Genomic DNA, 24,945 nt, shown 5'->3' with positions numbered 1-24,945 from the left:
GAAAGTTGAATATACTGTAACTCACTATATACAAAGTTGTTTTAAAAAAAATCCATTTTGTATTCTATTATCGTATTTAAGTATAAACATGTGATATAAAGTGATGATATGTTAGAGGCATAAATACAAGGTGACGGAACTAAGGTTGAAAATTCAACCTTAATTTTGATGCATTTCCTTATTTTCCCCCTCATCCTTATTGTGGCGCTGACACAATTTTATTTCATTTGTTAGCTGATTGAAATTGCAGGAAGTAGAATTTTAAAAATATTTCTATAGCACTTTCAACCCAAGAATCTCAAAGTGTGAAACATTAAGGAATAAACCTCAGTACTCCTAAGAGGCAGGGAAGTCCTGTCCCTGATTTACAGATGGTGAACAGGCATAGGGGACTGAAGTCATTGACTAGAGTCACAGCAGGACAGTGACAGGCGCTTTGGCTGCTAACTTGGGCATCCTAATAAATTGCCCTGCTGGAATTTGGCCTGGACACTATTCTGTTTGTTGCTCTGCACCTTGGAAGAACTGGGGCCTAGATCTCTACAGTTGCCACTGGCAAAAGAGACTAGAGATTTTGGGTGTCTCAATTTTGAGGGGCCTCCCATGATTTTCAGAAAGTGCTAAGTACCCACTCTCTGAAAATCAGGTCCTTTGAAGGTGCCTCATTTTGTGGGCCCCCAAGAATGTAGGCACCCCCAAATCACTACTCTTTTGAAAATCTTAGCCCCCCCCCCAAAAATACAAACTAAAAAACCCCCATAAGGAGTATGGGCCAAAAGCATTCAACATCTCACCTGAAACATGGCATCTCCACAGGCAGCACAGCATCTCCTACTGCTATCCTGGGGAACTAGTTTCATACTAACTTGAGAGTCTCTTGCTGAATTAGCAGCATTAAACATATTCCATGGGAATCTCCCACCCCATCAGGCTATCTCTGCTTAGCTTGAGACAGGAGACGATCACAGCCAGAGGTAGTATAGCTTGCCAGTGAGTCTGAATCCCCTTTGCTTTTTCATAGATCTCAAACCCCATTAAAATACAGAAGGTTCTGGTGTAAATGTAAAACACTATGTTTCTGAAGGAAAACAGGAACACCATGAATGGACTGCTGACAGTTTGAATTTCAGCAAGAGAAGTAGAGATTGTTTGGTGTGACTAGTGTTTTAAAGAGAAATGGTCGACTTAAAAAAACCCAAAACCTTTGGTCAGAAAATGTTTTACCTGCTGTTGCTACGAGTAGGACAAAGTTACTGTGGAAAAAGATTTCCCTTAATCTTTTTCAGTCAACTTTGTGCATTTAGCAGCACTTTTAGTTTCCTCTTTAGTCAGTTTCCACATTTGTATGAGTCTCTCTCACAGTTGTACAGGAGAGAAACAAAATCTAAGTTCATATATGGCTTTCATTACTGCGGTATCTAGCGTCTCACATCCTTTAAGGTGCTTATCCTCACACCACATCCTCCCTGTGAGGTAGGTCAGCACTAGTACCCTCTCTGTACACAGTGTCTCAGCTGTAAGTGGCTTGTTCAGGGTCACACAGGAAGTCTGTGGCAGAGTAAGGAATTGAGTTCCAGGCCAGCAGCCTAACCACTAAACCATCCTTATTCCCAACACACACACACACAGAGACACCAAACATGACTACAAAACCACAGGACTTGGAAGGATGATTCAGGCGAAGGACCTGAAACTACTTTTAGCTCATTTGTTTTAGACTGATTAGATTTCAAGTTGGTGTCTCTCTAAGTGATCAACTTGGTTTTTACAAAGTAGCCAGAGTTCTGGGTATCTAATGTAACTGAACTGCTTGAAATGTATATTGCAGTTTAAAAAAGTATAAATAAGGGTCCCATATTTGTAAGAGATGACTAACCAATCCTGACACACAGAGTTACACAAGATGTTCTGCAGACTCAATGTCTCCACCAGCCAAATTCCTCTGAAATTCTGTTCAGATGGCCAAGTTTAATAAGATATTTGTTCCCCCTCCATTTCCCCATAGGAAATGTCAGAAGCCAGGAGAAGTTCAGATCCCAGCTCAGCCAGTCAGCATGAGCCTAGTCTGGTAACTTCACAGCTGGCTCATAAAGAGAAAAAACGACACTGATATTATGGGGATTAGGGTTTTTTTTATGGAGGTGGGGAAAGTACTACTTAGCCCTTACACAATGGTTGCCATTAGAGGATCTCTTGAGAAGAGGGTGTCAGCCCTGTATTATAGATGGGGAAACTGAAGTACAGAGTGGTGAAGTGACTTTCCCAAGGTCACCAGCTACAGAGCAGGGAGCAGAGCCTAGTTCACCCACCAGCACTGCTTCTCCAGAGAAAGCAAACACCACCTCCTTCCACAGTCACCAAAATGGGATCAAATCCCTATCATGAGCTCCCTCCAAGTCTTTCACGTTTGGGGCCCCCCTCCAAGGGGGAGGGAGTGAGGAAGGAGGAAGGTGACAGAAAGACAGTAAGACTCTGCTGTCCTCGTACCCATAACCCCCACTCTCAGATGTTCACAGTAGTCTGAAGAGTGAGATCCTACCTGGGGTTCTGGCTTGCGCAGGACCAATGAGAAATAGCCCCTCAGGAGAGGTTTTGCCATAAACATCCATGAAGAAATAAACCTCTTTGGTCCGTCCTTCAATCAGCACCAGAACCAAGTCCCTCAGGGCAGTGGAAGGAGGTCCCTGAAGCTCAATGAATTCTGACTCCTCAGGAGAGGTCACAGCGTGGACCTCGCTGATCAGCACGGCAGAAGCATTCAGCTGGGAAAAGTGGATGCAGTGGTTATCCTTGCCTGGGGTGGGTATGGCCACTTGAAAGATCCACTGAGAACCCTCCCCATGGCACCTTTCTATTGACTCGTCTGTGGTCCTGAAGGAGGGATCCTCCAGGAAAGCATCCCTGTCGGGGGTCAGCACATTGAGCAACACGTCCGCTCTGTCATTCTTTCTAGACTTATGGACCAAGGCATCCACCAGCCCGTCGCTGGTGACCCTCATACGCTCCTGGTAGTTCCCCTTCCCATAATACAGGGCAATGGCATCAGGCCCGTTCTGGATAGTGTTCTTAGGCAAGATCACAGAGGGCTGGGGTTTCACTGTGGAAGACCCAACAAGAAAGAACCCTTGATTATCGGTGACTTTGCCCTGAAGATTCAGGACTTTGTAGGCCTGGTTGCCATTACCATTGTAAAAGACCAGGTAGTAGTCATCCAAGGGGGCCTCTCGGCCACTGGTGTGATAGAGCTCCACAAACTCAGCGGTATCTTCCCCCGGGTTGTCCGCATTGATTTCATTTATCAGGAGTGAGTGCTCTGTCTTCTGGTTCTTGGGGTTCTTGATGAGGTTTTGAACAGATGCCTCACGAAGCAATATGCACATAAGCACCACAGTAGCCACCAGCTGTCCAGCTCCTGTGGCAGAGGCCATTAGCTCTCCCAAGTCCTAAAATGCTGGGCTTTCTATTCCGGTTCAACTGGGCGCACACAGTACCAGGGATGGATGGAATTCTGTTCAGCAACATCGTCTCCTTGCCATGATTGGATGGTGATAAAAGACTTCAAATCAAGGCATGCACAGGACACCCTCAGCTCTTCTGGCACCCCAAGTGTGCAGAATAAAGGGGAAATGCCACACAAATCTGCTGGAAAGGGGATCAATAGGATGAGGGACTTCCCAACTCTGCCCCTTGAAAAGAGAGAAAAATACATAGTAAGGAAGGAGCTTGAAAAAATCCCAATGGACCTTGATGGCATTAAAGAGCTCTTTGTATCCAAAGGCATCTGCTACAAAGCTTCTCCACTGAACACCACAACAACCCACCCTTCCCTGTAGCTCTCTTAGAGAATGCAAGAATTAGACACTGGCAAGGGACAGTGCAGGGAAGCCCCTCGACCAGCTTTGTGTCCAGACAGCTCCACTCCAACCCCCTAGTTACCCATCAGCCTGATGAGTTATTTTTTTTTCTTTTGAAAGTTTTTTCTTTTTTTTTCCAGGGGAGAGCGCGAACGCAGTCCCCCAGTACCACGAATTATGCAGTCAAGTTTCCGCATTTGGGGAAATCACAGGGGTCAGCACACCCGCAGTGCAATGGATGAGCCTCGCCCTGGGAAAACCACCTTCGTGATCATGGAATCTCCCCTGCTAGGTAAGTAAGCCCCAGTATTAGTGTTTTCCTCAAAGCGCTTGTGATGGGGTATACCACACCCTCTGATGCTCCCTGCTGGAGACTTCATGGCCCTGTCACACCCTGCCCCAAAAAAGAGCAGTGGAGAGGGTCCTCCAAGCTCCCTAGAGTGGCTGTGTCCCAGCAGCAAAGTATATGAAGAGCTGCAGGGCCAGGGGGAGTTTGTGTGTTTTTTTGTTGTTAGTGGTTTTTTTTTTTTTCTTTCCCTGGAGCTGTAGGAGCATGGCTGGTGTGTGACTGGCTGATGGAGCTACAAACCCTGGACAGGGCAGTGCTGCCAGAAGCTGGGGAGAGCGAGAAGGAGCCCTGAGCTGATTAACTCCATTAGGACAAGACCCTAAGATAGGGTGAAGACATGCAGAGCCACAGGGAAGTGGCCCAGAGAATTAAAGAAGCTGTGTGACATAGTTAAAGGGACACAGCAGATGGCTCTGATCTACAGGGTCCCTGGGCTGGGACCTGAAGTAGTGGGTGGGCCCAGGTCCTCCCCATCCCCCATTAGCCACTAGGGGAAAGTGGCTTGGACATTGAGACATCCCAAAGAGGGAATTGAACTACAGTGGCCCAGCTGGGGAGCTGTAACCAGGAAGCCCCAAGAGGGTAAAGACCATGTCTCCAGGGAGGGAGCCCTGGAGCATGGCTGTATCCCAGAGAAGGGACAATCTGAGTGTGCACTTGGCCAAGGGGGTGCTCACAAGAGGTGAGGACACCCTGTTACAATGCCTCAGAGCCAAAGGAGGAAGGAGAGTCCTTCACCTGCAAGGCCCATGCATCCCTTGATGACTGGCAAAGACAGCTGCAGGTTCCCTGAGGTGAATGTCCATTGCGGTGCCTAGCTAAGTCTTCACACTGCTCTCATTAGATATCAGTGAGCTATAATGTGATATATGCCTTCTTTCATAGAATATCAGGGTTGGAAGGGACCTCAGGAGGTCATCTAGTCCACCTCCCTGCTCAAAGCAGGACCAATCCCCAACTAAATCATCCCAGCCAGGGCTTTCTCAAGCCTGACCTTAAAAACTTCAAAGGAAGGAGATTCCACCGCCTCCCTAGGTAACGCATTCCAGTGTTTCACCACCCTCCTAGTGAAAAAGTTTTTCCTAATATCCATCCTAAACCTCCCCCACTGCAACGTGAGACCATTACTCCTCGTTCTGTCATCTGCTACCACTGAGAACAGTCTAGATCCATCCTCTTTGGAACCCCCTTTCAGGTATTTGAAAGCAGCTATCAAACCCCCCCCTCATTCTTCTTTTCCGCAGACTAAACAATCCCAGTTCCCTCAGCCTCTCCTCATAAGTCATGTGTTCCAGTCCCCTAATCATTTTTGTTGCTCTCCGCTGGACATTTTCCAATTTTTCCACATCCTCCTTGTAGTGTGGGGCCCAAAACTGGACACAGTACTCCAGATGAGGCCTCACCAATGTCAAATAGAGGGGAATGATCACATCCCTTGATCTGCTGGCAATGCCCCTACTTATACAGCCCAAAATGCCATTGGCCTTCTTGGCAACAAGGGCACACTGTTGACTCGTATCCAGCTTCTCTTCCACTGTAACTCCTATGTCCTTTTCTGCAGAACTGCTGCCTAGCCATTCGGTCTTAGTCTGTAGCGGTGCATGGGATTCTTCCATCCCAAGTGCAGGACTCTGCACTTGTCCTTGTTGAACCTCATCAGATTTCTTTTGGCCCAATCCTCTAATTTGTCTAGGTCCCTCTCTATCCTATCTACCTCTCCTCCCAGTTTAGTGTCATCTGCAAACTTGCTGAAGGTGCAATCCACGCCATCCTCCAGATCCTTAATGAAGGTATTGAACAAAACCGGCCCAAAGACCGACCCTTGGGGCACTCCACTTGATACTGGCTGTCAGCTAGACACGGAACCATTGAACACTACCCGTTGAGCCTGACAATCTAGCCAGCTTTCTATCCACCTTTCTTTCCCTGTTCTCTAAAGGTTACCAGCAGTAGCAACTTGCAGCCCATCTAAGCCTGTTGCTCCAGGGCCCTGCGCCAGGAGCCTTGCCTAGTGGCGACAACACCATCCCACACCCACCTGGCTCAGCAGGCCACACAGGGAAGGCTGAATTCCTGAACTGTCCTGCCTCCCTCCACTTCATCTCCAGGCTTCAGAGTTCAGGAAAAGGGAAGGGGAGGGCACAGCAAGCCCAGAGCGTTTCCTTACAGCTCAGAAGGGGTGTGTAAGTTTCAGTACAGCCAGAAGCTGGCTGTGTATGTTTGAGGGCACCTGATAGTAAGGCAGCTGCATAGGGCTCTTCACATGTTACCTGACACCAGGCTCCACAAAATTCAGGGTGACCCTAGTTGCCTCCTTGCCCCTCCTATCCCTGTATTTCTAGAGCTGGTAAACCAAGTCCTCTGTTATTACAACCCCTGTGGGAGGGAGAGAGGCAAAATGAATTTCTTTGCTAACTGCCATTTCCTTTCCTTCCTCAGACTATGTGCAACTCCTAAGCTGCTTGCACTGTGTACACCATTTCATCTCTGCAAAAGGCTGCTGAATGTGGCACTGCTGTAGGTGTATCTTTCTAGCCTCAAAGGGAACAGCCAGTCCCAGCTGGTCATGGGGCAGATGACTCTTTCTCCACGGGAAAGAGAACAGCACGACTGTTTCTGAAACCAGCTCTAGAAATGGGAGGTGGGGAGGAACTGAAAACGAAGACACTTAACCAGGTCAGACATTTTCCCTGCTTCACGAGGGTTTCTATTAAAAGTCACACCATCGTCTGCCTATGCCAGAGGATCTGAACTCAGTCTAGATGCATAGGCAGGTTGCACCTGTGATAACTTCTAACCCAGGTGACATCATACACAGGCCTGGGAGCCAGACATTCTATTGGCAGCTCCTACAGTCTGAGGAACCTTGAGCAAGTGACTTTCCCTCACTCCCCATTTGTACGTGAGGGATAAGAACAATGGACTGCTTCACAGTATCCTGGGAGGCTTCATTGGTTAAAGGTCAGTGGGATTTGCAAGAGGAAGCCAGAGCAAGACAAGGACTCCAGCTCTTTCTGCAGCTCACATATACTGTGCAAACCACAGCCTGACACTGTATTGATCCATGGTGGGAGGTCACAGCAAACATTGCAACATCAGGGCATTGCAAGGCAAGCGCCGAGTCTCACTGTGATGTTGACAACCCAGATACCCACATAGAATACATCTACACAGCCCAAGTATGTCTACGCAGCCCAAGACAGTCAGCCTCTCAGCCTGGCTCGACACATGTGGGCTAGCAGGACTTGTGCTAGTGCTCTAAAAATAGATGTATAGACAGTGCTTTGAAGTTGCAGCTTGAGCCCTGAAGTCCACCTTCCCCCTTTTTCCCCCCCTCCCATCTTCAGAGCCCAAGCTCCAGCCTGCAAAATCTAGGTCTTTAGTACTTAGTATGAAAGTGAGTCGGTCAAGACCAATCTTATTTAATCTTTTTGTTACTGACCTTGGCACAAAAAGTGGGAGTGTGCTAATAAAGTTTGCAGATGATACAAAGCTGGGAGGTATTGCCAATTCGGAGAAGGATCGGGATATTATACAGGAGGATCTGGATGACCTTGTAAACTGGAGTAATAGTAATAGGATGAAATTTAATAGTGAGAAGTGTAAGGTTATGCATTTAGGGATTAATAACAAGAATTTTAGTTATAAGTTGGGGACGCATCAATTAGAAGTAACGGAAGAGGAGAAGGACCTTGGAGTATTGGTTGATCATAGGATGACTATGAGCTGCCAATGTGATATGGCTGTGAAAAAAGCTAATGCGGTTTTGGGATGCATCAGGAGAGGCATTTCCAGTAGGGATAAGGAGGTTTTAGTACCGTTATACAAGGCACTGGTGAGACCTCACCTAGAATACTGTGTGCAGTTCTGGTCTCCCATGTTTAAAAAGGATGAATTCAAACTGGAGCAGGTACAGAGAAGGGCTACTAGGATGATCCGAGGAATGGAAAACTTGTTTTATGAAAGGAGACTCAAGGAGCTTGGCTTGTTTAGCCTAACTAAAAGAAGGTTGAGGGGAGATATGATTGCTCTCTATAAATATATCAGAGGGATAAATATAGGAGAGGGAGAGGAATTATTTCAGCTCAGCACCAATGTGGACACAAGAACAAATGGGTATAAACTGGCCACCAGGAAGTTTAGACTTGAAATCAGACGAAGGTTTTTAACCATCAGAGGAGTGAAGTTTTGGAATAACCTTCCAAGGGAAGCAGTGGGGGCAAAAGATCTATCTGGTTTTAAGATTCTACTCGATAAGTTTATGGAGGAGATGGTATGATGGGATAATGGGATTTTGGTAAGTAATTGATCTTTAAATATTCAGGGTAAATAGGCCAAATCCCCTGAGATGGGATATTAGATGGATGGGATCTGATTTACTATAGAAAACTCTTTCCTGGGTATCTGGCTGGTGAATCTTGCCCATGTGCTCAGGGTTTGGCTGATTGCCATGTTTGGGGTCGGGAGGGAGTTTTCCTCCAGGGCAGATTGGAGAGGCCCTGGAGGTTTTTTTGCCTTCCTCTGTAGCATGGGGCATGGTTGACTGGAGGGAGGCTTCTCTGCTCCTTGAAGTTTTGAACCATGATTTGAGGACTTCAATAGCTCAGACATGGGTGAGGTTTTTCATAGGAGTGGTGGGTGACATTCTGTGGCCTGCGCTGTGCAGGAGGTCGGACTAGATGATCAGAGTGGTCCCTTCTGACCTTAGTATCTATGAATCTATGAATCTATAAGATGGGAGGGGAGACTCAGAGCCACAGGCTGAGTAGACATACCCCAGCTAGTTAATTGCGGCCGAGAACGACTGATCAGTACAGAGCCAGCCCAGCTCAGCCAGCAGTGTGCTGTATGCCTGCAGGGCATGAAGCTGCTAGTGGCTGGCTTCCATCCACAAAAGGAAGGATCAGCGTGGGGAGGTCACCAGTGACCCACTCTGCCCTGGGGAAGACTTCCCTCTTGAGCTGCCCCACGCAGACATGCTGCAGCCTCATACATGCTCTCCTTCCACTCACCCAACACATGCACCACCCTGGCATCCAAGGCTCATGACCACTCCCCAAGCCTGCTCCCCTCCATTAGGGAAACAGGACCAGGCACATCCCCTTCCCTCAGAAGCACTGCACACCTCCTTTGGGACACTTCTCCACAGGACATACAGAGTGGGCCTCTTTTGTCACCAATGAAGGGAAGTAGCCTTTTCCAGCATCAGCCCTGACCCTCCTGTCCACACAGAGATGGGAAGGCTGCCAATTTCAATTGAAAGAGGTGGGCTGAGAAGGGAGAGGATCATCCAAGGAGATCCCACCCCACCTTCTCCTCAGACTCTGGGTATGTGCAGGGAAATCGGTCAAGCTACAAGGGTTCAATGCAAACACGAGACAAGATACCAGTCTCCTAAAGCAAGGGCCCAGCTACTCAGCAAACCCGAGTGCCAAAGGACCCTATTTAACAGCAGTGCTCTAGCTTTTTAATAAGAAGGGCTGGTTTTGCTTGTATAGACTGGAGCAAACAGTGTTCTAATCACATTGCAGCCCTGAGAAATGAGAGAGAGGAAGAGAAAAGTGAGCCAGTACTTTATGCCAAAGGATCACAGGAGCTGGAGAATTTGGGAAACTGGAACTTAGGTTAGGTTAATTTAGGAAATTTAAATTGGGGTTGAATAAAGACTGGGAGTGGATGTGTCATTACACAAAGTAAAATTATTTCCCCATGTTTATTTTTCCCCCACTGTTCCTCACAAGTTCTTAAAAAAGAAAAGGAGTACTTGTGGCACCTTAGAGACGAAAAGCTTATGCTCAAATAAATTTGTTAGTCACTAAGGTGCCACAAGTACTCCTTCTCTTTTTGTGAATACAGACTAACACGGCTGCTACTCTGAAACCACTCACAAGTTCTTGTCAACGGCTGGAAATGGCCCACCTTCATTATCACTCCAAAAGGTTTCTTTCCCCTTTCTCCCCCCCCCCCCCCGCTGGTAATAGCTCACCTTACCTGATCACTCTCGTTATGGTGTGTATGGTAACACTCATTGTTTCATGTTCTCTGTGTATATAAAATCTCCCTACTGTATTTTCCACTGCATGTGTCTGATGAAGTGAGCTGTAGCTCACAAAAAGCTTATGTGCAAATAAATTTGTTAGTCTCTAATGACAGGTTTCAGAGTAGCAGCTGTGTTAGTCTGTATTCGCAAAAAGAAAAGGAGGACTTGTAAAAAGAAAAGGAGTACTTGTGGCACCTTAGAGACTAACAAATTTATTAGAGCATAAGCTTTCGTGAGCTACAGCTCACTTCATCGGATGCATTTGGTGGAAAAAACAGAGGAGAGATTTATATACACACACACAGAGAACATGAAACAATGGGTTTATCATACACACTGTAAGGAGAGTGATCACTTAAGATAAGCCATCACCAGCAGCAGGGGGGGGGGAAAGGAGGAAAACCTTTCATGGTGACAAGCAGGTAGGCTAATTCCAGCAGTTAACAAGAATATCAGAGGAACAGTGGGGGGTTGGGTGGGAGGGAGAAATACCATGGGGAAATAGTTTTACTTTGTGTAATGACTCCTCCATTCCCAGTCTCTATTCAAGCCTAAGTTAATTGTATCCAGTTTGCAAATTAATTCCAATTCAGCAGTCTCTCGTTGGAGTCTGTTTTTGAAGCTTTTTTGTTGAAGGATAGCCACTCTTAGGTCTGTGATCGAGTGACCAGAGAGATTGAAGTGTTCTCCAACTGGTTTTTGAATGTTATAAGCTTTCATGAGCTACAGCTCACTTCATCGGATGCATGTGTAGCTCATGAAAACTTATGCTCAACTAAATTTGTTAGTCTCTAAGGTGCCACAAGTCCTCCTTTTCTTTTTGTAGATACAGACTAACACGGCTGCTGCTCTAAAACCTGGAACTAACTTGTTTCAACTGCTGTCTCACCTACACTTGCCCTTAGAGGAGTGAGCCTGCTCAGTCATTAACGGGGCTAGACGGGGGAACAGGGTATTCTTCACATCCACAGTGCTTTTTCCCTTTTACACATCTTGGCTTCATTGATGCAAGTCCCCGAAGGTCAGGGACATCTACCGAATCTCAGGTAGGAGTTAAACCAGAAAGCTGGAGCAACGCAGCGCCCTCAGGGCTCCCTGCGGTGATTTCCTTGCACAGGAGAGAACACGCGGGCGCTAGCAGGGTCTTTGCCTCCCTTCCAAGGCCGGCTCTGGGCAGGTCCGGGTTTTCTCCCCGTGCATCTTCCAGGCAGCAACGGGGGCCCGGGGAACCGCACTCCTCAGGCTTCTGGAGCCGCTTGAACGCCGCTCTTCCCGCGTCCCTTCAAAGGCAGCTCGCCCACCCGCTGGAGGAACGGGCCGTCCCGCCGCCCCTGCTGCGGAGCTCGGCGCCAGGGCAGCCCCAGGCCGGGGATGACGAGCTGGGGCATCCAGGCTCCCCCGCTCGTGGCGTTCCTCCCAGGCCAGCGGCCGCACAGCCGCCTCCGCCCCACGCCCGCTGCGGGAGCCGCGCCAGGCTCTTCAAGAGACAGCCCCGCTCCGGCGCCCAGGACTGAGGGGAGCCGTGACCCGCCGCCTCGAGTGACCCCTCGGCACGTACCTGCGCTGCGCTTTGCAAACTGCCCGCTGCGGACGTGCTTCAGTGGCCGTTCAGCTCGGCCCGGGTCCCCCCCACAGCGTGTCAGGGACAGGAAATGCAGAATTCGCGGAAGGCGTCGCTTTGAACAATGAAGATGGAGCAAAAAGGAAGTGGTTGCCCCCCCCTTGGTTAATTTACTTCATTCTCCCTCTCGGATCCTTCTTACATCGGCTCCCCTCTGCGTCACTTTCCAGTGTAAGCCCCGACTCCTGCAGCAAACGCCTACCGTCTCCTTAGGGTCTCCCCAGACTCCTGGCGGGTCCCTGTGTCCTCCTGCTCTGAGTCCCCGCAGAGTTGAAGCCCAGAGCGGCAGGGACGCTTGGCCACGGGATTGGAGCGGGCGAGGGCGAATTCTCTTTTCCTCCAGCGAGTGATCCCAGGCTGGAGGGAAGGGAGAGAGCGAGCGAGCAGAGCACCTCACAGCGACACTGACCTGGCTCGGTGAGGGGGCTGCCTCAAGCAAACAAGATCGACTTTAAGAAGACTGGTCTACACTACAGCGTTAGGTCAACGTGCCGCCTTAGGTCGAATTTATAATGTGCATGTCCATAACAAATAAAGTGGGGGGATAGCTTCCTCTGATGGACACCCAGTCAGCCAGTTAGCTGTAAAATCCCTCCTGGTAGCTGTTCTTTACTGGCTTTTCCTGTAAAGTGTTAAAAAGTCCCCCAGGTAAAGAAAAAGAGCCAATGGGAAGGTAGAACTTTTTAAAATGGAGAAAGAAACTTTCCTTTGTTTGTTCTCTCTGGGCTGGAGAGTCAGAGCAGTCATGCCATAAGCAGCTAAGCAAGGCATGATTATAAATCCTGTCATGCCTAGAACTACTTATCTGAACTCCAATGTGTGGACTCCTCTGTGCTAATCCCAGATGCTTTTGTTTGCTTGTAACGTTTAAGCTGAACCCCCAAGAAAGCTATTTTGGGTGCTTGATTTTTGGAATTGGTCTTTTAAAATCTAGATGTATTTTCTTTCTTTTTGTTTTTAATAAAATTTACCTTTTTTAAGAACAGGATTGTATATTTGGTGTACTAAGAGGTTTGTGCATGTTGTTTGATTAACTGGTAGCCACAGCTAATTTCCTTTGTTTCCTTTTTCAGCTCTTCCCTGGAGGGGGGTATAGGGGCTTGAGGGCACCTCGCAGGGAGGTATTCTCAAGTGCTTCTTCCTGGGTTCAAAGAGGTTTTTGTTGCATTTGGGTGGTGGCAGCGTTTACCAAGTCAAGGTCAGAGAAAAGCTGTAACCTTGAGAGTTGGGGTTCAGCCATGATGGTGTCTACACTACTGAGGCCTTTCCACCGACCCAAAGGGCTTGTAAAATCAACACTTGTACTCCACCTCAGCAGAGGAGTAGCGCTAGACTCGACCTTCCTGGGTTGAATTAGGGGTAGTGTAGACACAACGCTGTGTAATTTGAAGGGATTGGTGTCTCAGAGTGCTCCAATGTGACCGCTCTGGACAGCACTTTCAACTCCACTGCACTTCATCCAGGTACACAGGAAAAGTCCCGGGAACTTTTGAATTTCCTGTTTGATCAGTGTGGAGAGCTCACCAGCACAGCTGATATGCCTGCCCAGGGCTGCAAACACAGTCCAGCAGGGAGCATATTGGAGACACTAGATTTGATTGCTGTGTGGGGAGAAGAGTCTGTGCAGACAGAGCTCCGAACCAGCAGAAGAAACGCTTACACCTATGTCAAAATCACATGGGGGACAAAGGCTATACGAGGGACACACAGCAGTGCTGCATGAAAATAAAGGAGCTCAGGCAAGCGTACCAGAGGACAAGGGAGGTGAACAGTAGCTCTGGTTCTGAGCCACAGACATGCTGCTTCTATGAGCATGTGATTCTAGGCCGGGACCCCACCAGTACCCCAACACTTTCTGTGGATACCTCCCAGGGGTCTCAGGCGACCACAGGCAACAACGAGGAGGACACTGAGGAGGAGGAGGAGGAGGAGGAGGAGAATGCACAGCAGGCAAGCGGAAGATCCATTCTTCCTGACAGCCAGGAACTTTTCCTAACTCTGGAGCCAATCCCCTTGCGGGACCTTGAAGGCAGTCTCTGGTGAGTGCACACTTGTAATCACACTACAGGGGTTAAATACAATTGTGTTTAATATTTAATCCGAGGTAAACAATTGGGATACAGTGGCAGCCAGTCCAGCTAGGCAAAGGGTGCTCCCCGGAAAAGCCTGTTTATGTGCCAAGAGTTTCCCCACCAAAAAATGTTCCCGGGTGTGCCCTGACACCACTTCCCCTTTCTTGTGTGCTTACCATGCCTGCCTGCAAACTGAAATCTGCTACCCAGTGCTCTGCCATGTGTTGTACCTTACTGGTAGGTGGTTCTTTTAAAAGACAAAATGTGGCCATATACCTCAGGGAATGTATTTACTGCTGTGAAGTGTTTCATTCATTGCAAGAGTTAACCTTCTGTTTTCAACAATGTATGTTCTATAAGACTACCCTTGTGGTTTTTGTTTCCTTGCAGCTGCAACTTTGCCTGTGGGTGCTTCCTCCACACCAGCACAAAGGCTGTCCCAGATCAGAAGGCAAAAAAAGCGGACAAGGGAAGACATGTTCTGTGATTTGATGTGTTCCTCCGAGTCTGACAGGGCCCAACTGAATGCATGGAGGCTTACACTGTCGGAGAGCATGCACACCGACCAAGAGGGCAGGAAAGCATGCAGGGAACAAGAGCGCAGCACGCCAGAGGAGATGTTGTGGCTTATAGGAGAGCAAACAGCCATGCTGAGGCATCTTGTTGAGGTGCAGGAAAAGGCAGCTAGACCTTAGAGTCCTGCTGTACCCAGTGATGAATGAGCTGCCCTCCTCACCAAGTTCCATATCCTCTTCTCCCAGATGTCCTAGAATGCGGGGGGGAGGGGGGGGAGGAGGGAAGAGCTCCATTATCCCTTGAACTCAACTCCAGGGGCTGGTTCATGAGCAGAAGGCTCTCATTCCCACAGCTTTGAGTGCTAGATAGTTCAATTGTAATAAACTACATGTCCTTGTCCCTCCCTGCCATGTTATCAGGTCCTTGCCCCTCCCCGGCTGTGTTATCAGGCCCTTAGACCTGGCTTATCTTTGCTATTCATTGATGTCTCTGTTCAGTGTTTGTTAGCATAATGAAAATGCATGGATTGAGGACAGGAGGCTCTTTATTCACTGTGCACACTGTGGTTGGTGGGAGTTTAGTTTACAGGGCAGTACATACAAAAAAGGGGCAACTTGGTAAGGAACAACACACAGAATTGTTACAGCAGTGTTGGGTCATTCATGAAACTGGTTTTCAAAGCCTCTCAGAGATGCAGTGCACCTCAATGTGCGCTTCTTATTGCCTTGGTGTCTGGCAGCTCATAATTGGCAGCCAGGCGATCTGCCTCAACCCCCACCCCACCAGAACTTTTCCCCCTTACTTTCACAGATATTATGGAGCACACAGCAAGCAGCAACAACAATGAGAATATTGCTTTCACTGAGGTCTAACCTAGTGAGTAAACTGCACCAGTACCATGGGAGCCAGGGGTAGGCTGGGTCCCCAAGGATAACTTGGCATTTCAATATCACCAACAGTAATTTTCTGGTCTGGGAAGAAAATTCCTTCTTGCAGCTTTATGAAGAAACTGGAGTTCCTACAGATGCACGCATCATGTACCTTTCCGGACCATCCCATTTTGATGTCAGTGAAATGGCCCTTGTGATCCACTAGCACTTGCAACACGATTGAGAAGTACCCGTTGTGGTTATGTACTCTTTGGCAAGGTGGTCTGGTGACAAGATAGGCATGTGCATTCCCTCACCACAGTTAGGGAACCTCATCGAGGCAAAGCCATCCACTATGTCCTGCATGTTTCCAAGTCACTACCCTTCTTAGCAGAAGTGAATTGATTTCCCTGGCTACTTGGATCACAGCAGCCCCCACGGTAGATTTACCCACTCTAAATTGATTCCTGACTGACTGGTAGCAATCTGGCATTGCAAGCTTCCACAGGGCTATCACCACTCTCTTCTCAACTGTCAGAGCAGATCTCATTTTGGTATTTCTGTGCTTCAGGGCCGGGGAAAGCAATTTGCAAAGTTCCATGAAAGTGGCCTTACGCATTTGAAAGTTCTGCAGCCACTGCTCCTCATCCCATACCTGCATAACTATGTGGTCCCACCAGTCTGTGCTTGTTTCCTGGGCCCAGAAGCAGCGTTCCACTGTGTCAACAAGCCCAGCTGCTGCTGCTAGCATGTGCAAATTGCTACATTTCATGGCTTCCAGCATGGCTATTTGCATCGCATCACAGTCTTCTTCACGGTGGCTCCTGGCTAGGCTCTGCAAATACCACAGGATGATGTGCGAGGTGTTTGTGATGTGAACAACAGTGTACAGCTGAGTGGGGTCCAGTCTTGCCGTGCTATGGCATCTGCACGGGTAACCCAGGCTTAGGTACGAAAATGATTGTTTGCCTTTGCTTTCAGGGAGGGAGGGAGGAGGCAAGTGCATCATGGGAGGCTGACAACATGTACCGAAAACAACCCACAAAAATATTTTTGTCCCATCAGGCATTGGGAGACTAACCCAGAATTCCAGTCGGGAGCAGGCCCACAGTGTATTACTCCGGGAGTCGATGCTAGCCATGGTAGTGAGAATGTGCTCTGCCGACGGAATGTGCATAGTGGGGACATGCAGCATCAACTTTGTAAAATTGGAGCTAAATGTCAACTTAAATAAATTTGACCTAATTTCATAGTGTAGACATACCCAAAGAAAGGCCGGTTTGTTGGCATTCAGTGGGGACTAGGGAACTGCCTGGCTCTGCAGCACTCAGGCTAAAGGGCACTTATTCCCTGCGGACACTTCTCCATCCATCACCTTGGAGTCAGAGCCAGAGCTTTATATTGGCCCTGCTGAGCAGCAGCCCTCTGAGTGGACCGGCACAGGGCAGGCCCATTTCGCTCTGCCCCTGGATGGGGAGAGGAAGGGAAGGGAGCGCTCTCGAGATTTGCAGGCCAGCTAGTTACGGACAGAAAAGGGGTTATGTAAAAATAGAGCTGTCTTACTCCACAGATCGGCTTTCAGTCTGTATCAACCTCTCACTAGCTAGCTCCAAAGCCAGTTTGTTCCTGTTTTATTCCTGGGGGAAGGAGATGAAGTCTGCTCTGGCTCCTGTGCAACAGACTCCTTGCCTAAAGTCCACTGGCAGAATCGATCCCCTAAGGTGTGTACCCACTGGGAATGACTCTTCGCCCCAGCTATACCCTTCAGCTGGGGCGAGGTGCTGGCACCCAACCCCAGCTTGACTTTCAGCCCCCAGCACTGGTGATTAGAAAGGCCATCTTTCATTGTCTGCAGAGTGAGCTCATTTGGGCTGGAAACTTGAGAAATAGCCACAAGCCCCATGAAACCATTGTGACCATCATTTTTCAGACTAGAACTACGCTTTAATTCTGCAATGGCCTCTATAACCCTTCCACCCTCACACACACACAAATACACACACACCTTTCCCAGACACCAACCTCTCAGTTGCCATGGGCTGCTGAGATCACACAAGGAGATTTTTAAAAAGTTTACTTAGGAATCAGACACCCAAGTGCTACTAAAAATCTCTCTTTGCTGTGCAGCAATTGCTAACATTGCTATACTTCTGACATGAATAACTATATTGATATTGTATTGAACTGGCTAGTATGTCTGTGTGCCACTGCCATCCCTCAAGCCTGCAAACTACAATGATAGCTCTGCAAGAGGAGGAAGAGGGGAGCTTTATATCAATTTGCCATTCCGCACCCTCCCCCCACAAAGTGAACAGTCTCTTCAGACTTCCATAGGCTAATTCAGAGTGTACAGAGGCTGCCATCCAAAAATCCGTACAAAAATGTTCTAAAACCTACAGATTATGGATTTTTTACTGTCCTGTATTACTCAGGAGGCCCAGCCTCACTCCTTCTTGGTCTCCCTCTGTAGAAAAGGTAGGGTATTTATACCTCTCCCATTTCCCAGCATGCCTTACCCCTACTACAACTACTAACATGACTGTGCTGGTGAACTACATTTCCCAGCCTATCCTGATCTCTTGGTTCTGGGGGAGGGAGACTGGCTGGAGCTAGTTTGATCCCTCCTACTGGGAGGCCCAGTCTTCCCCTGGAATGCCAGCCTCATGTCCAAACCTTGGGGCCAGTGATGGGCTTGGTGATAACACAGGAGGGTTCCCCTCATCAGCCCTAAGGGCTGTTACATGGCTTTACCAGCTCCGGGCCAGGGATCTACACACCTTTTCATCTTGACTTCCCTGAGATGAAATTACATGGGCTAGCAGCCAGGATGCCCCATGGGGAGATTATTGTGGGAGCTGTGGATTTGCCTATAGTAGTTGCTCTGTGAATCTATGGAGGATCTCCCTACTTGTAAAGGGATGGGGTGTTGGGTTTTCTTACACTGTCTCACTAATGGACTGCAGGTTGAGATCCTCAAGGGTATTTAGGTGCTTAACTCCAATTAAAATCCATGGGAGTTAGGGCATAAATACCTTTGAAGATCTGGGCCCTAATATCCTGTTCTATGGGACCATCTCCACCTCTGGTGAGAGGGCAATACAGTTTCCATAGGTGGATTCCATCCGGGGCTTCCCACATCCTCGACCATCTTGACCTGGTGCATTACAGGGATAGCTGCAGGAGATACCCTAGATAAGATTTGCTGAATAACCTGGGATAAGAAGGAGATTCTTTTTCTATACTGAACTCCCAAACAAATATTTAACAGAGAGACAGTTCAGCTGCCAGTGGGTCTGTTCCCAATCAGGAGAGTGACTCAGCGATTCAGGGCTCTGGTGTCTTGTCTTGTGGTACCCTGGAAACCAGCATTTACCATAATAAAAACCACATGTGCTGCCAAAAGCATCAAGCTCATTCCAGGCATGTTAGTCTCCTGCTGGCTTTACCTGCTGGATGTGTCAGTGTCCCAGGAGCTGCCAGGGCACTCACAGACTTCTTGCTATGTGTCCTAGGAAGGGAGAAATTAGACTTTACCAATGGGCAACAGAGAGATTTCTAGTTTTTTTTTACCTTCTTTCCACCCCCACCCCCTTTATTCTACTTTTGGGTATATAGGTATATATATATATATAGGCTTTTTTGCCAGGCAGGATTCTCTACACATAAACAAAGATGATGGACGTGAGTGCTTCGAAACGGCAGTGCCCTGTCCGTGCCAGCTGGGATACCAGCAGTGCCTGCTTCCCCATGGCGGTGCCCTGTCCGTGCCAGCTGGGACACCAGGAGTGCCCGCTTCCCCATGGCGGTGCCCTGTCCGTGCCAGCTGGGATACCAGCAGTGCCTGCTTCCCCACGGCGGTGCCCTGTCCGTGCCAGCTGGGACACCAGCAGTGCCTGCTTCCCCACGGCGGTGCCCTGTCCGTGCCAGCTGGGACACCAGCAGTGCCTGCTTCCCCATGGCGGTGCCCTGTCAGTGCCAGCCGGGACTCCAGCAGTGCCTGCTTCCCCATGGTGGTGCCGTCAGTGCCAGCTGGGACTCCAGCAGTGCCTGCTTCCCCATGGCGGTGCCCTGTCAGTGCCAGCTGGGACTCCAGCAGTGCCTGCTTCCCCATGGTGGTGCCGTCAGTGCCAGCTGGGACTCCAGCAGTGTTTGCTTCCCCATGGTGGGGCCTTGTCAGTGCCAGCTGGGACACCAGCAGTGCCTGCTTCACCACGGCAGTGCCACAACATTATCAGTGTTAGCTAGGATTTCAGCAACGCAAGCTTCCCCATGGTAGTACCATTGCCTTGGTCAATGCTTGCTGGGGCTCCAACAGTGAGAGCTTCCTCACAACAGTGCCCTGTCAACAGTCTTATGTTTTAAAAATGACAGAGCTATTGCTGTTTCTAGCTACTCTGAGTACATTGCAAAGCCATGGGATGAGTTTGTTGAATAAGGGGTTAGCTGGTAATGGAGCATGGTCTGTTAAGTAGCAGATGCAGGGGCTCAGCATCTGCTCTCTATAGATGCTAAAAAAAATACAATGAGGAGGAGCAAAGTGAGCATACGGATTTGCCAGGCTCCATTACTGCCTGCCTACTGCCCGTCTGCTGATGGACTCACCTGTTGAATGTGAAATGGATTCTTTCAGCTCTCATGGATGGAGTCCTGCTTTGGACCACCTCCGTGAAATGAATTGCCCTGCCCCCAGGCATAAATACATCAGTACAAAGTACATGCCAAGCAGGTGCAAAATACTACTGGTAGCCTCTTGCCCTCACTTTGCCCTGGTGTGTAGATGAGCACCCAAGGCACAGACTAATGATAACTTAAGCCTAGGGCCTTGAATGCTTGTGGTCCCTCTGCCCCATTTGTTCCAGCTGGGTAGGTCACTTCCTGTCCTAAACGGTTGGTGTGAGCTGGTAAACAAGTTCTGTGAATTCCTCCAGAGGTGGCTGCATTTCAATTACAGGTAAAGTGACACCTGTGCATTTCTGCCTGGATTTTCAAATAAGACAGCAAACATTTGTAATACCTACCTCTTTTCATCCATAGATCTCAAAGCACTTTACAAAGGAAGTCAGTATCATTAACCCCATTTTACAGATAGGAAAACTGAGACACAGAAAGGGGAGGCAACTTGCTCCAGATCATCCAGCAGGCCAGTGGCAAGGCCAGGAACAGAATTCAGATCTCCTGAGCCCCCGTTCAGTGCACAAGCTACCAGATCACACTCCCTTCCTTATGAATATGTAGGACCCAATTCAGCCAAGTGCTGAGCACTCAGGACACTCCCTGAATTTCATGGGCATTGAGGAGGCTCAACATGGTAGAATTGGGTCCATCCTGGTTGATAGGGACTACTGTATGTAACTGGTAAACATGGATATTGGGCGTTTTCAAGCCTGCCTAATTTTCAGGTACTTCTAAAAATCAAAGGGCCAATGCCCTATAAAATAAACATGCAATATATTTAATACTTGCACATTATATCAGACTTTCATCTTAGATCTCAAAGCATTTGACAAAGATTTCATTACTGCCGTTTAACAGACAGGGAAACAGAGGCATGGAGAAGTGAAACAAATTGCCCAAGGTCACAGAGAAAGTGAGTAGCAAAGCCAGGAATAGAATTCAGGTCTCCTGACTTCCTAATCAGCACTGACCTCTAGAAAATGCTTCCTTCTGTATAGTAAACCAGAGATAAGGAAGGAAATCTATCTCCTGATGGAGTTTGTTTAATTTAATTGTAAAGATTTGGAAGCTTGGGTCTTTTGGCCTCTTTTCAAGCTATCACGAGTTCTTCAAATAGTTCACGAGTTCTTCATGAAATCCGGGAAATAGTTCTTTGGAGGAAACTCCCTTTGTGGTGAGAGATCTTATGCCATCCTTGCAAAAGGCTGAGTTTCCGGGCCCTAGTTGTAATAATCAGAATCAAATGACATTCTGTCAGCCCTTGCAAAAAAATCCAGAATCATTCCAAATTCACCAGCCCATACACACTGCTAAGGCTCAGCACTACAGCTGGGCCAGTCAGGGATTTTTCAGGGTTTTGCAATTGTGAAACAAACAAACAAACAAACAAACAAACAAACAAACAAACAAACAAAATTTTTAAAAAAATCAGTTTGGGGTCACCCAATAATTAAATTTTTAGTAAAATTAGTGAGGGCAAAAATCATTTCAGGTCAATCAAAGCCTTTCATTTGATTTGAGCATTTTTAAAATATTTATTTTTTCAAATAAAATTAAAGGAAATTTCAAAATGAAACATTTCAATTTCAAAAATGTTTAAATAAAACATTTGAGGATTTTTTTTGTCAAAAAAGAATTTTTTTTAACCTAAACAATGTGCCAAAGTTGACATAAGTTTGCAAAATATTTCAGTCCACCTGATTCAGCATTTTTCACTGACAACATTTTCATTTACAAAAATTCACCAGCACTGCTGTTTCTCTCCCCTCCCCCCCACCCAACTACAACCCAAGCAGTGTCCATGGAATTATTTATAGCAGTGGTTTTCAACCTGTTTTCATTTGTGGACCCCTACAACATTTCAAATGGAGGTGTGGATCCCTTTGGAAATCTTAGACATAGTCTGTGGACCCCAAGGGTCCCCAGATCACAGATTGAAAACCACTCCCTTTGCCACACTACCATCTGGTGGATGAGTGTGACTCATAGGCTTTGGAAAGCCCACACATCCCATTTCTATACCTTAGCTTCTGTGTTTACTCCAGAAGCCTGAGTTGCTGGGAGGCAGAGCACCAGGGAACTATGATGAGGTGGGATGGTGGCGAGCAGGCCTGCCATTAGGAACCACCCATCTATGAGGAAGTCCTAAACAAAAATACATCTGTATCCTCTGATGGAAAAGGCTCTTGGTCAGTCCTATGAGAAGGGGCTCAGGAGAAACTAGACCTGAGTTACTAAGGGTATGTCTACACTACGAAATTAGATCAATATTATAGAAGTCGATTTTTAGAAATCGATTTTATACAATCAATTGCATATGTCCACACTAAGCGCATTAAGTCAGTGGAGTGCATCCTCACTACCATGGCTAGCATCAACTTACGGAGCAATGCAATGTGGGTAGCTGTCCCACAGTTCCCACAATCTCCGCCACCCATTGGAATTCCGGGTTAATGCCTGATGGGGCAAAATGCCTGATGGGGCAAAAACAGTGTTGCGGGTGGTTTTGGGTACATGTCGTCAGTTGCCCTTCCCTCCATGAAAGCAACAGCAGACAATCGTTTCGTGCCTTTTTTCCATGTGGATGCCATACTGCTTTCAGCAGACAGTGCAGTAAGACTGCTAACCGTCATTATCCACTGCTTCTGCTGCAACTCTGCTCTCCTGCTCTCATGACTCCACCTCACAGGTCCTCTCGTCATTCTCTATAAATATCTATTCTCGTGGCATCCGTCGTCAGCCACCACTTCCGCTGCAACTCTGCTCTCCTGCAGACGCCATACCACGGCAAGCATGGAGCCCACTCAGATCACAGTGGCAGTTACGAACATTGTAAATACATTGCTCATTATCCTGAAGTATGTGCAGAACCAGAACCTGCAAAAGCAGGTGAGAGGCGACGGCAGTACAGTGACGAGAGTGATGAGGGCATGGACACAGACTTCTCTCAAAGTACGGACCCCAGCAATTTGGACATCCTGGTGGCAATGGGGCAGGCTCATGCCGTGGAATGCCAATTCTGGGCCTGGGAAACAAGCACAGACTGGTGGGAACACATAGTGTTGCAGTGTTTCAGATTCCCAGTGGCTGCGAAACTTTCGCACGCATAAGGGCACTTTCATGGAACTTTGTGACTTGCTTTCCCCTGCCCTGAAGCACAAGAATACCAAGATGAGAGCAGCCCTCACAGTTCACAAGCGAGTGGCGATAGACCTCTGGAAGCTTGCAAAGCTACCAGTCAGTCGGGAATCAGTTTGGAGTGGGCAAATCTACTGTGGGGGCTGCTGTGATCCAAGTAGCCAATGCAATCACTGAGCTGCTGCTATCAAGGGTAGTGACCCCGGGAAATGGTCAGGTCATAGTGGATGGCTTTGCTGCAATGGGATTCCCTAACTGTGGTGGGGCGATAGACGGAACACATATCCCTGTCTTGGGACCGGACCACCTTGGCAGCCAGTACGTAAACTGCAAGGGGTACTTTTCAATGGTGCTGCAAGTACTGGTGGATCACAAGGAATATTTCACTGACATCAGTGTGGGATGGCCGGGAAAGGATGACGCTCGCATCTTCAGGAACTCTGGTCTGTTTGAACAACTGCAGAAAGGGACTTACTTCCCAGACCAGAAAATAACTGTTGAGGATGTTGAAATGCCTATAGTTATCCTTGGGGACCCAGCCTACCCCTTAATGCCATGGCTCATGAAGCCATACACAGGTATCCTGGACAGTAGTCAGAATCTGTTCAACTATAGGCTGAGCAAGTGCAGAATGGTGGTAGAATGTGCATTTGGACATTTAAAAGTGTGCTGGCGCAGTTTACTGGCTAGGTTAGATCTCAGCAAAACCAATATTCCCATTGTTATTACTGCTTGCTGTGTGCTCCACAATATCTGTGAGAGTAAGGGGGAGATGTTTATGGCGGGGTGGGAGGTTGAGGCAAATCGCCTGGCTACTGATTACATGCAGCCAGACACCAGGGCAATTAGAAGAGCACAGCAGGGCACGCTGCACACCAAAGAAGTTTTGAAAACCAGTTTCATGACTGGCCAGGCTATGGTGTGACAGTTCCGTTTGTTTCTCCTTGATGAAAACCCGCCCCCTTGGTTCACTCTACTTCCCTGTAAGCCAATCGCCCTCTCCCCTTCAATCACTGCTTCCAGAGGCAATAAAGTCATTGTTGTTTCAAATTCATGCATTCTTTATTAATTCATCACATAAATAGGGGGATAACTGCCAAGGTAGCCTGGGAGGAGTGGGGGAGGAGGGAAGCATCGGATGGGGTGGTGGATGAGGGGAGAAGGGAAGGACAAGGCCACACTGCACTTCAAAACTTATTGAATGCCAGACTTCTGTTGCTTGGGCAGTCCTCTGGGGTGGAGTGGTTGGGACCCTGGAGGCCCCCCTTCCCCCCGCGTTCTTGGATGTCTGGGTGAAGAGGCTATGGAACTTGGGGAGGAGGGCGGGTGGTTACATGGGCTGCAGCGGCGGTCTGTGCTCCTGCTGCCTTTCCTGCAGCTCCACCAGATGCCGGAGCATATCAGTTTGATCCCCCAGTAGCCTCAGCATTGCATCCTGCTTCCTCTCATCAAGCTGCCACCACCTCTCCTCTTGCTCCCGCAACCTCTCATCTTGTTCGTCCCTCCTGTCCTCGCATTCATTTTTTGCTTTCCTGGACTCTGCCATTGTTTGCCTCCACACATTCTCTGAGCTCTTTCAGTACGGGAGGACTGCCTGAGCTCAGAGAACATTTAATTGTGAGTGCATTTTTTTCACCCTCTTATCTGTGCTAGCCTCTGGGACGGAGGTGGTAGGGGGAGCATTGAAACATTTGCAGCTGAGGGAGGAAAAAAAGGGAGAGTAGTTTTTAAAAAGACACATTTTAGAGAACAATGGGTAGTCTCTTTCACGGTGAACCAAGCTGTTAACATTACATAGCACATGTGCTTTCG

General features: G+C 48.1%; 1 protein-coding gene, 1 long non-coding RNA gene and 1 other non-coding gene across 5 annotated transcripts in view; 1 reads left to right on the top strand and 2 right to left on the bottom strand.

Moving 5' to 3' along the window:
- The window catches only part of LOC119862836, a 30,636-nt gene extending 27,208 nt beyond the window's left edge, over window positions 1–3,428 (bottom strand). For all 3 annotated transcript variants that reach the window (XM_043494320.1, XM_038420219.2, XM_043494321.1), the window contains exon 1: window positions 2,540–3,428. In XM_043494320.1, the coding sequence (XP_043350255.1) occupies window positions 2,540–3,428 (889 nt within the window). The remainder of the gene's footprint in view (window positions 1–2,539) is intronic.
- Window positions 3,429–3,684: 256 nt separating this feature from the next.
- LOC122456181 lies at window positions 3,685–23,237 on the top strand. Its single transcript, XR_006274889.1, has 3 exons — window positions 3,685–4,302; window positions 22,086–22,093; window positions 23,227–23,237. It is a non-coding gene; the product is annotated as an uncharacterized LOC122456181 (long non-coding RNA).
- Window positions 3,992–4,154, bottom strand: LOC119863116. Its single transcript, XR_005295502.1, has one exon. It is a non-coding gene; the product is annotated as a U1 spliceosomal RNA (small nuclear RNA).
- Window positions 23,238–24,945: the final 1,708 nt, after the last annotated feature.

This window comes from Dermochelys coriacea, chromosome 10, assembly GCF_009764565.3.
Source record: "Dermochelys coriacea isolate rDerCor1 chromosome 10, rDerCor1.pri.v4, whole genome shotgun sequence".
Taxonomy (NCBI): Eukaryota; Metazoa; Chordata; order Testudines; family Dermochelyidae; genus Dermochelys; species Dermochelys coriacea.
The sequence above is the reverse complement of the archived record's forward strand: the minus strand, read 5'-3'. Positions and strand labels throughout refer to the sequence as shown.